Genomic DNA, 11,495 nt, shown 5'->3' on the forward strand with positions numbered 1-11,495 from the left:
TTATTGCATTCTTTTAAAATGAAGGCTTTCCAGTGTACCTGGGTTCAATTCCCAGGACCCACATAATGGCTCACAACCATCTATAATTCCAGTTCCATGGGATCCACTACCATCGTCTGGCCCCTATGAACATCATATACAAGATACACAGACATACATGCAGGCAAAACACTTAATACACACAAATCTTTAAAAATAAAAGCTTTAGGGCCAGCTGTGGTGACACATACCTTTGATTCCAGCAGAGGCAGGCAGATATCCAAATTTGAGGTCAGCCTGGTCTACACAATGTCAAAACAAAAACAAAGTAAAAATGGATTTGTGTGTGTGTGTGTATGTGCACTAACCACACACACACACCTATGTAAGAGGCCAGAAGAGGCCACTGGATCCTCTGAACTTGACTACAGGTGGTTATAGGGACCTGATGTAGGTACTGGGAACTGAACCCAGATCCTTGCAAGAGCAGAAAACTACTAAACCACGTCTCCAGCTCTATTTTTCCCCTATAAGGATGTAAACTTGGTTGCTTGCCAAAGGCGCTTATAAACAGGAAGTGAAGAGGGACCCTCCTGTCTGGTCCCCTAAGAAGCTTGTATTTGCCTGGGACTTGCTGGGAAGGACTAAGTCTAAACCATGAGGGGAGGAAGGCAAGAATTCTCACGGTACTGAAGAGTCATATAGCTTCCCTTTCGCAGGGGCCTTACAGACTCCACTGTATGAAGTGTTTGACATTTGGACACATGATCTGCTGGTTTACAGATGTTACGACCATTATTCTCACCTGTTAATTACACCGGCAAGGCATGATGGTGCTTGCCTGCTATCCCAGAACTGGAGGAGGAAGCAGGAGATCAGTACTGAGTGCCCCTCACTACATAGTGTAAAGCTATGTAAAACCCCATTTAAAAACAAACAAAATTACAAAAATAATAACAACAGAAGTTGTAAGAAGATAAACAAAAGGCCAAGCGTGATAAATGCCACAAGGAAAGGGACTAGAGTACTAGAAGGTACTATAATTTTCTGCAGGATGCTAAGGGAGATTGCAGTGAGACCTGAATCTTGAGCAAACATCTAAGGGAACTGAACCAGAAACCCTGTGATTGATAAATCACAGGAAGAGCTTCCCTGGAGGTGGATATGAAGATACAGCTCAAGGGTAATGGAGGTGTGGCTCAGTGGTAGAGCCCCTGCCTAGAATCCCCCAGTGAGGGGCTGGGGTGTGGCTCAGTGGTAGAGCCCCTGCCTAGAATCCCCCAGTGAGGGGCTGGGGTGTGGCTCAGTGGTAGAGCCCCTGCCTAGAATCCCCCAGTGAGGGGCTGGGGTGTGGCTCAGTGGTAGACCACCAGCAGAGCTGTGGTCTGCATACATTCAGCACTGGTGGCAGGCTCTGCTGGAGAGGGGTTGTACCAAGGACTGGGACACAGAGGAGGGACAGACATGGGGTGAATGTTTGGAGAAGACACTGCTTGTAAGAAGAAAGTAACACGATGCCTGGGCTGGTCACAGCACTTTATTGAGGGGCGGGGCTCCAATATCTGCTCAGCTACAACCTGAGGAAAGAAGGCAAAGTTGAGGTGAATGAGTGCAGGAGCATGCCTCTTCTGGTTTAGGGCTTCTGTACCCTTGGGCACCGCATCCTCTCCACCCCTACTCTAGATTCCTAGACCCCCACCGGTTGACCAGTCACAGGGTTTGAGAAGGGCCCCGGAACTGGCAGCTTTCAGAGGGAAGGAAGACTACTGTGGGGCAAGCAAGTCAAAGGCACAGGATGCCAGTAAGCCTCACATAGAAGAACCTCACTTACTGTATCTCGCGGAAGGCCCTCTTCTCCACCAGCTTCACTTTGTATTTTCTCTTGAACCTGGAAAAGGGGCAAGCATGGTGAGCATCCCTTATATCATCGTATGGGGAGGAAGGGTCATGTCAGTCCCCTCCCATCCTTCCCATTACAGCAGGTCTTACTTGGCTCGTTCCCGGGGCTCGATCATATTTCTCTTCTGGAAGCTCTTGAACCTGTCTCGGAGAATGTTACCTTCTGGCTGTGGGACAGAGGGCAGAAAGACTTTATAGCAGGGCCTGGGAAAAAGAAGGCAGGTCCTAGACAGCGCTGGGATCCAGGGGGAGCTCAGTGTTGTACTGGCGTCAATGTGTGCTATTCTGTCTAGGCTCAGAGGACAAAAATGCAAAACTAGGGCTGCAAAACTGGAGCCTCAGTGCCAGGCCAGGCTCCGGGGAACAGCTTGAGGGGACTCACTAGGACTGATATGACCGGCTAGGACAAAAGGCCTTCTGAGGGTCAGAGGCTCACACCAGAACATCCACCCCAACCCTACCCCCGACCCTGTGCCCTCAGACCCCAGGCAATGGCTCAACCGGCCCAGCCCAGGGCAGCCATGGTGTCGCCCACAGCCCCAGAGGGCATGGGGAGCAAGGATGGTTGTCATCACTGGGCACAGGGTCTCCACAGCACCCTGCCACCCTCATGGAAAGTACCTTCAGCGTCCTGAGTGAGCCAGACAACTCGGAGCTGAGCTGCACATCAATGTCAGGGTCCTGGTACCTGCAACAGGGTTGAGGACACTCAGGGGTTTGGTTCTGATAGGGCTAAGGAAGTACAATGTAGCCTGGAGACCTCTATTTCCTAGCACGCTAGCCCGGGCCTCACTTGAGCCGCCCCAGCCTGCGGGGCTTGTCAGCCTCTGCCAGTCGCCGCATGCGCCGCTGCTCCTTCCGCCGTGCCAGCTCTGCCAGTCTCCGGGCCACCTGGGCCTTGATCCCACGCAGTCTGAAAAGCTCCTGATGCTGAAGCCGGGCTGCCCGCAGTGCAGCCTGCTGCACCCTCTGGTAACAGAGATTAAGAGCTCACTCAGCCTAGTGCCTTCCCCATCCAAGACCCCTTTCAATGGCCCTGGGATCAGGTCACGCAACAGCTGATTGTCTTATTAACACCTCTGTCTGAAGGCCCTGGAAGGTGGTGCCAAGAGCCCTGTGCTGAATGAGAAGGTCCATGGCCAACATGAACCCACAAGGTGGGGTGCTCACCAGCTTGCGAGCGGCCTTCTCCCGCCGCCGTTGCTGCTCTGTCTTCTTCTCCATCCTCTTCTCAGCACCAGCAGGGCCAGGGGGGGAGGTCTCATCGGTCCCATCATCTGTCTCTGGCCGCTCAGCGCAGCCTGGCTCATCCTCGCCATCAGACTCCTCCAGCAGTCCCTCACACATCTCCCGAAACACAGACTCCTAGGGAGCACGGTGATCAGCAAGTGGGGGTGGGTGGGGCGCAGTAGGGGAGTTACAGGTGGCAACAAACGGTGGATGGGGCTCACCTGGGTGGCAGCTTGCTCTGTGGTGGGCAGGGCCAGCTGTCGCTCCAGCTTTTCTGCTTCTTTCTCACGCTGCAGCTCCACCTCGTGGGCCTCTCGAAGCAGGGCCTGGACAGGGGTGAGAGTTCAAGGAAAATCTTAAGTGTCAGGACTGCCCTTCTGACCCCACCCTCCGCCTGGGCCTCAGCAGGGGTCCCAGCAGGCACAGCAGAGCCACTCTCCCCCTCACAGCATGCTGGGCTCTGGTTAGATGGTCTATTCCCTGAACAGGCAAGTTCCAGGGATGGAAGGGAAGAGGGGCCAGAGCTAAGGGGAGAAGGAGCTGTGGGGCAGGGCTGAGGAGAACAAGGACTCCAAACACTGACACCTGCACGTAGTTAGGCCAGACACCCACTCCACACATACCTGGTGATCTTCAAAGGTTGGGTTGTAGGAGGCTCCGGCAGGAATCACCTCTACTGCAGGCACCTGGGAAGGTTTGACATGGAGGCGTGGTGGTCGCTGGAGAAAGAGAAGACCAGGGAGGCAGGATGAACCGTCAGGCCGCCCCTAAAATGCCTACACTGAATCTCCAAGACCAGTGTGACAATATTAAGAGGTGGGGCCTGATGAGGTAGGCCTCAAGAGGACTGAATTTTTGTTTGTTTTGAGACAGGGTTTCTCTGTGTAACAGTCCTGGCTGTCCTAGAACTCGCTTTGTAGACCAGGCTGGCCTCGAACTCACTGAGATCTGCCTGCCTCTACCTCCCAACTGTGGGAGTTAAAGGCGTGTGGCACCATCACCCAGTGAGGACTGACGTATTATTAAAGGCTTCACCCTGCACCCTTTTCTGTGCCCAACCTTCCACCATATAAGGACACAAACCAGGCCCACTCCCCTCCCAGATTTCTGGCTGGGGTACGGGAGGAAGAGCTCCATCTGCCTATCTCAGGGTTCCACTGTGGAGATATAAAGGATCAGGAGATGGAGCTCTCCCACATGGGATGCCCTAGTGGAGGCTACAGGCTGACCAGCCAGCTACAGGACCTCACACCCTACACAAGGGACACCTGCCCTTGGGGTGAGCAAGGTCCCCAGACAGGGCTTTGCAGGCCTCTCCTATGACAAGTCACAAGACCATTGAGGGAGAGGGGGCATTTGCAAACACACATGCCACCATCTGGATGGTCTACAAGCTTACAAGCACACTGCCGTCTTTGGCTGTGCTGTGGACCTTCTGCTGTCACAGCAAGGTATGGGTGACAATTCTAATGCCACAGGGTCCAAAAGTACTCAGAGGACACGAGAACAGAAAATCCAGGGCCACCCAAGATCTTCCAATGGAAATCTCAGGTAACCAGAGTGCCCTCTACATCAAACGTTTTTGCCCACTGCAACTTGTCTCTTCCTTGGTATAGGACCTATACTGAGTGGTCCCCTAGTAGCCCAATCTCTTCCTCACCAGACCCTGTGAGTTCTACAGCTACTGCCTTAGGACTCTGCCCCCCATGCACATATGCTGGCTCAGGGCCCACTGCACACTCTTGGTTGCAGGGGTCTCTGGCCCTGCTCTGCCAATGGCTGGCTTGCTCCTCTGGTCTCTAGCCCCAGGGGCTTTTCGCCAGCAATGGCTCCTGGCCTTCCTGAAGCCTGTCCCCAACCTATATTTCCTGGAAATACACAACACACGGACATAAAGGATGAGGTTTCCTCCAGTCCCTCAGGGAGCTATGTAAGTACCACCCCAATATTGCTGAGACAACACAGCAACTGGCTCCAGAGCTCAAGAGACAGCCACAAAGCAACCTCCAACCCGCAGTGCCAGCAGTTTTCAGGCATTGCTTCTTTAACCTGCACCTCCCCAGCTGTCCTAAGCAGGCTGTCACCCACACTCTACAGTTAGAGGAAGGAACGGAGGCTCAAGTGAGGCTACCTTCCCAAGGTGAGACACCATGGGAGCTACGACAGAGACAAAGGTCACTAGGATGACAGGCTCGGAGGTGGGAATGGAGATCACCCAGTAGCTACCCTCCCTAACCCACTGCCTGCCTGTGCAAACTTACCCTCACGCCTTTCTTCTTGGTCTGCTCCAGAAAAAATTCATCTTGACCAACCAATGGCTTGTCCAGAGGGTCTGCGGAGAGAGAGCAACTGCAGCGGACTTTCTCCAGGGACCCTTCCCATCCCTCTGCACTGCGAAAAATCACACTGAAATCCAGGTCTGAGGATGCTCAGACCCCCGTGGCCTCAAACCACATCTAGGTGGGATTTGGGAAGTGGGGGAAGATAGAAGGCTGAGGTGGAAGCCCCCACAAGCAGAAAAGGGTGGCATTGAGGACCTCAGACCCCTGTTGGAAGACTGTCACACCAACACATGTAGTGTATGCCCTTGACTGCCATATTCTTGAACAGTATACAATATGTATATAGTGTACAAATCAGAGCAGAATCACTCACTGTTTGGGTTCCAGAGGTCATAGAAGGGCCGCTCAACGATGTCTTGTGGCCCGGGTTTGACCTTTGGTGCAGGAGGGCTGAGGAGCCGGGCCTGGGCCTTGCGCACCTCCCTGGGCAGCTCTCCCTGCTTTGCCAGCTTCTCCCATAGCTCCTTCTTCCGTCTGAGCTTCTTGGCATTGGGGATCTGGTGTGCGAGGATGCTGGGTAAGGGGAGAGTGGCATCTGATAAGGTGACAGCTGAGCAGTGGCCAGCCCCTTCCAACTAGGCTCTTCCTGCCTCAGCAGCTTTTCTCTTGTCTACCTCAGAGTTGTCTCCTTGTGAAATGGCTCAACGCACACCTCATGCCCACTACTTCAAGTGGATCTGAGCATTCAGAATATCACATCTCCCACACTCCACCTCAGGGCAGCCTGGCCTGCTAGCCTATTCTCTTCTATGACAGACACTAAGCCCGAATCTCCTGTGCCCTGGAGCCTCTCTACCCAACAGCCCCTAGCTGGTCCAAGCTACCCACCCTGTTGCCTTGGTACTAGGGCTGAATCCTCTAAGACACTCTCCACCGACCCAGTGGCCTCCCAACTGCCACCATCACCTCACCTTCCTAAACAGAGTCTTTAGGGACCAGAGCCGGAGGGACTCACTCTTTGGGAGCGGGGATCTTAGACTGATTCTCAAGGGTAAGGTCAACCCGTAAGGGTTTCTGGAGACGTTGTGACTTCTTCTGGACCCAGGTCTTCTTCTTGTTCCGTTCTGCAGCAGAGAACAGTCCTCACCTTAGGCCTCCCCATCTTCATAAACCAATCCTTGACTTCAGGTCAACTGGGGCTGCAGCCCAGACTATCCAGCACATAACCTAATTCCCAGACTGTTCTTGTTCACCTACAGGGAAGATCCCAGAAGCCCAGATCTGACCCACCCAGGGCCAAGATCAGCAAGAGGCAAGCCTTGTGATGGGGACTAAATCCCCACAGACCCATCTGGAGGGACTCAGAGACACAGCAGGGAAAGGACCTCAGAACTAACAGGGAAGAGGGCAGGCATCCAGGGACACTGAGACTCAAGGAGGACCTGCTGTGGCCATCTCTCAGCACTCTTGCTTTCCACTTCCAAAGGCCATTGGGAAAGGAAGAATTCTACTGCTAGCCTTTAATCCTTTTAATCCCAGCACTCAGGAGGCAGAGGCAAAAGCACACTAAGGAGACCACATATGGTGGTATATACCTGAAATACTAAACTCTGGGGGCTGAGGCAGGAGGATTGAGTCTTTGGCCAGCCTGAGCTAAACAGAAAGAACCTAACTGCACAAATTACCAGGGGATGGGATGTAGCAGTGGCAGAGCGCCTGAGGAGCACAGGGCCCTGGGATCCGTCACAGCACTGCCAACAGTAACAGCAGCAGCAGGACGGCATGAAAAACTGAGTGCCGGACTGGAAGCCTGGCAACCTGACTTCAATCCCTGGAACCAGGGTAGAAGGAGAGCTGACTCCTACATGCTGTCTTCTGACAATATGCGTGCTATGGCACGTGAACAAAAACACACAGAATAAATGTAAAAACAAAAACTTTCTTTAGGGATAAAACTCTAGCTTGAGCCAGGTGGTAGTGGCTCACACCTTTAAACCCAGCACTAGGGAGGCAGGAATAGGCAGTTCTCTGTGAGTTCAAAGCCAAGTTGGTCACAAAGAGAGTTCTAGGACAATCAGAGCTGTTTACACAGAGAAACCCTCCTATCTCAAAAACAAAATAAAATAAAATTAAAAAAAAAATCTTTGTAGCTTGGCCCACTGACCCCTACCTGTAATCCAAGTACTTGGGAGGCTGAGAAGAGGATGTGAATTCTAGGCCAGTTTACGGAGTGACCCTTTAGCTAATTTGGGTACAGAGTGAGACCTTGTTTCATAACAAAAACAAAACTTAGAAATCACTTAGTTAAGCATAAATAAGCCAGATTCAGAAAGATAAACACCATGTTTTCCCTTATATGTAGAACCTAGATTTAAAACTACATGCATTGGCCTGGCTGTGGTGGTACACGCCTTTAATTCCAACAGAGACAGATTTTGGAGTTCAAGACCTGCAAGTTCCAGGCCAACAAGAAGGAATACTAAAACCTTGTACGAAGAAAGAAAAACAAACAAACCAACCAACCACACCAAACCAACGCCCACTTGTCACAAAATTAGAAAGGGAACTGTGGGACCGGGAAGAGACCAGAAAGACGTTAGGGTTTAGCAGTCATACACACCCAGTGTTTGCAGATGACGGTGTGTGTGTGTGTCTGTGTGTGTTCCCAATACTCCCACGGAGGCTCACAACCGTCTCTAACTCCAGTTGCAGAAGATCTGATGCTCTCTTTTGATCTCTGGGGGCATCAGGCACACATGTGCCATACACATACATGTAGGCAAACCACTCACATACATAAATAAATCTGTTAAATTTTTTAGACAGAAAACAAAAGGGAGGACTATCAGAAGGGAACCCGCTAAAGAAGATAGGGAGGGTGGCGGGAAAGGGAGTAAACAAGAATAAAGTATGGTGACATTAAGTTATCATGATGAAGCCCATTTCGTTATATGCTAATGTAAAAGTGAGCTTAAAAAGATCCTGTGCCCCCATGCAGCTTCCCTAAAAGGATCTTCTGACTCACGTTGTGAATATTTGCTAGCGAAACTCCCAGCTTGCTCTGCAAAGCCACTGGCTACCCTGGTTGGCCAGGCACCAGCTTGTTTTCAGTGCCCGCTGAATCACTTTTGAGTGTTTTTCTGCCACACTGGTGAAAACCCCAATTAATCATCAAAGCAATCCCTAACTTGCTCTTGTCTTTGTGTCTCAGCAGGTCCAAAACCAAGTTCCTAGGGCCAGTTTGTCAAGACACGTTTCCTACCTACTGGCCAAAGCAGATCTCACTGTGTAGTCCTGGCTGCCTCTGCCTCCCGAGTGCTGGGATTAAAGGGGTGGATTAGCACACCTGCCATCATGCCCTTTTAAACAAGGGGCTGAGGGATACAGCTCACTGATATTTGCCTAGCCACGTGTGAGGCCTGGGTTCAATCTCCAGTACTGAGAGAAAAAAAACAAACAAGAAGATTGCTTTTCTTTTCTTTTCTTTTTGGTTTTTCAAGACTGAGTTTCTCTGTAGCTTTGGAGCCTATCCTGGAACTTGCTCTGTAGACCAAACTGGCCTCGAACTCACAGAGATCCACCTGCCTCTGCCTCCCAAGTGCTGGGATTAAAGGCCTGCAGAACCACCGACCAGCAACCAGGCTGGTCTTAAACCAAGGCAATCCCCCTGTCTCTGTCTCCCAAGTGCCACCACATTCCCCTAAAATACTGGCTTTTTAAATAATGGCGTCAATATAGATCTCTTGTGATGCAAGACTCACACAAGATCACAAACGCACTCCTTACCTTTTTTCTTGGATCCAGTGTCCACGAAGAAGAGCTTTTCATTTGGTGCCTCGGCCAACAAGCCACTGAAGGATAAGAATGCAGACCATTATCTAATATAATGCTGGGAAGACAAAGACCCTTCTAAAGTGCGGCCCAATTCTCTTGGTCCATTCCAACACCTCCTCAAACCCTGGGATCCAGGAAAACAACTGAAGCTTGGTATGTCTACACACTGTCAGGCCATCCAGAGCGGCCCGGAGAGACCCTATGTCAAAATTTAAAAATAAGCCTAAAAGACATTTAAACTTTGTTGGAATTTCTGTAAACTTTATTAAAGACAGCACTAGTAAGTCTTCGACCCCGAAATCCCCCGGAGCCGGAAGTCCCCTGCCGGTCTCTTACCAGGCCGCAATGAGCGAGCCCAAGCCCCACGTACCCGGTCGTGCGCTCCTGCAGCCGCACGTCGTCTAGGAACTGGTCTACCTCTAGCCCCAGCGGCTCCTCAGCGAGCCTCCTCCAGCCGCGTTTCTTGTTTCTGGGGCCCCGCCGCCGCCGCCTCAGAGCCGGATCCACCGAGGTGGGCCGCAGCCCAAGGAAGCCAGAGTCCGCATGGCTTTTCGAGCCGCGCTTCTCACCGCCGCTGTTACTTCCCGCCGCCATCTTCTTAAAGGAAGAGCTCTGTCGCTCAAACTCTGATATCCGGTTTGGAGCGTCCACAACGCACTAGACGTATGTCATGACGCACTTCCTGTTGCAACCATCTTGGTAAAGTGTAGCACTCCAAAGAGGTGAGGAAGGCTATCTTGGTAAAGGATAAATGGTTTCTCTTCCAGGCTTTTGTCTTTTTTAAATTTTTATTCTCTGCCGGGCAGTGGTGGCGCACGCCTTTAATCCCAGCACTTGGGAGGCAGAGCCAAGCGGATCTCTGAGTTCGAGGCCATCCTGGTCTACAAGAGCTAGTTCCAGGACAGGCTCCAAAGCTACGGAGAAACCCTGTCTCAAAAAAACAAAACAAAACAAAAAAACCTTTTTTATTCTCATCTTATGTACATTGGTGTTTTGCCTGCATGTAGTTCTGTGCAAGGGAGTCAGATCCCTCCCCTGGAATTGTAGTTATAGGCAGTTGTGAGCTGCCATGTGGGCACCGGGAATTGAACCCTGGTCCTCTAGAAGAGCAGTCGGTGCTCTTAACCGCTGAACTATCTCTCCAGCCCATTTTTTTTGTTTGTTTGTTTGTTTGTTTTTCGAGACAGGGTTTCTCTGTGGTTTTGGAGCCTATCCTGGAACTAGCTCTTGTAGACCATTTTTTTTTTTTTTGTTTTTTTTCGAGACAGGGTTTCTCTGTGGCTTTTTGGAGCCTGTCCTGGAACTAGCTCTTGTAGACCATTTTTTTTTTTAAAGTTCACGTGTAGTCCAAGAAAGCTAAGAACTCTCAGGGTAGTGCAAGATGACCTTGAATTCCTGATCCTTCTGCCCTCGCCTACTGCCACCCTACCAAGCTTCAATGTTTGCAGCTTGGACAAACATTCTGACCTGTGGAGAGCGGGCTGTGCAGATTCTTGGGTCTTGCTCTGAGCAATATACCTTTCCCGCTGTTCTGAAATTTTGCTCAAGCTATTTGTTTTTAATTCTTTGACAAATTTCATATGTTACCTTGGCCATTTTTACTTGCATCGCCTGTAAAAATCACCTTTGCCACTCCTGCTGCCCCGCTCTTCTTCCCAGCAGTCTCGTCTCTCATGTCTTCTTTCGTTATACACGGGATTTATTAAGATTGTTTGTATGAGCTTGAGATGAGTGAAAGGTTAGTCACTAGATCAAAGGCAACTATGAGCGCCTACACCACTGAAAGACACCACTCCTCCCCAAACAGTAATACCATAGGGATGGAGTCAGGTCAATTTCTCTTTAACTTTATTAAAGAAAATGCTGGACATGGGACTGCCAAGAAGACTCAGGTAAAGGCTGTTGCTGACAAGCCTGATGGCCTGAGATTAATCCCCAGAACCCATATGATGGAAGCAAAGAACCAACTTCTGCAAGCAACTTCACAACCTTCACAGGGCATGCTGTGGGGCATGTTTGCTTACACACACACACACACACACACACACACACTAAAAAAAAGCTGGTAGTCATGATTCTAACCTTATCTACTCAAGGCAGGAGGATCACGTGATCATGGGCCATCCTGTACTGCAGAGTGAGTTCCAGTAACTTAGGGGGTCACAAAATGAAGAACAAGGACTGGGGAGAAGACTTGATGTGCTTAAGAGAGCTTTCTGGGCAATCAATGAGGAGCTGAATTTGAGTTCCCAGAGCTTACATAAGAAGCTG

At 50.8% G+C, this 11,495-nt stretch overlaps 1 protein-coding gene and 1 non-coding gene across 3 annotated transcripts; both read right to left on the reverse strand.

The window, feature by feature from the left end:
* Window positions 1-1,500: 1,500 nt before the first annotated feature.
* On the reverse strand, window positions 1,501-9,833 carry Nop53 (NOP53 ribosome biogenesis factor). Of its 2 annotated transcripts, XM_041654042.1 has the most exons (13): window positions 9,595-9,833; window positions 9,177-9,241; window positions 6,406-6,514; window positions 5,764-5,963; window positions 5,370-5,440; window positions 3,732-3,827; window positions 3,330-3,434; window positions 3,049-3,243; window positions 2,672-2,847; window positions 2,500-2,566; window positions 1,969-2,045; window positions 1,811-1,867; window positions 1,501-1,556 (listed from the first exon to the last, which is right to left on the reverse strand). In XM_041654042.1, exons 1-13 carry the CDS (start codon window positions 9,816-9,818, stop codon window positions 1,550-1,552), a joined length of 1,449 nt encoding a protein of 482 aa, XP_041509976.1. In that variant the 5' UTR covers window positions 9,819-9,833; the 3' UTR covers window positions 1,501-1,549. The 2 variants fall into 2 exon arrangements, with proteins under 2 accessions (XP_041509976.1, XP_041509977.1); XM_041654043.1 differs by lacking the exon at window positions 1,501-1,556 and having other exon boundaries at window positions 1,807-1,867.
* LOC121450259 lies at window positions 2,351-2,459 on the reverse strand. The gene has a single exon (XR_005974583.1). It is a non-coding gene; the product is annotated as a small nucleolar RNA SNORD23 (small nucleolar RNA).
* Window positions 9,834-11,495: the final 1,662 nt, after the last annotated feature.

This window comes from Microtus oregoni, unplaced genomic scaffold, assembly GCF_018167655.1.
Source record: "Microtus oregoni isolate MIOR12 unplaced genomic scaffold, Mior012 000006F_ref0000085, whole genome shotgun sequence".
Classification (NCBI taxonomy): domain Eukaryota; kingdom Metazoa; phylum Chordata; class Mammalia; order Rodentia; family Cricetidae; genus Microtus; species Microtus oregoni.

Bases quoted from the DNA above. Each gene is read 5' to 3' on its own strand.
- Nop53 (XM_041654042.1), bottom strand. From the start codon at position 9,818: ATGGCGGCGGGAAGTAACAGCGGCGGTGAGAAGCGCGGCTCGAAAAGC. The intron at 3,828-5,369 runs GTAAGTTTGCAC...CTCTTTCTCCAG, and splicing joins CCAAGAAGAAAGGCGTGAGG to CGACCACCACGCCTCCATGT. The intron at 1,868-1,968 runs GTAAGACCTGCT...CCCCTTTTCCAG, and splicing joins GAGCCCCGGGAACGAGCCAA to GTTCAAGAGAAAATACAAAG.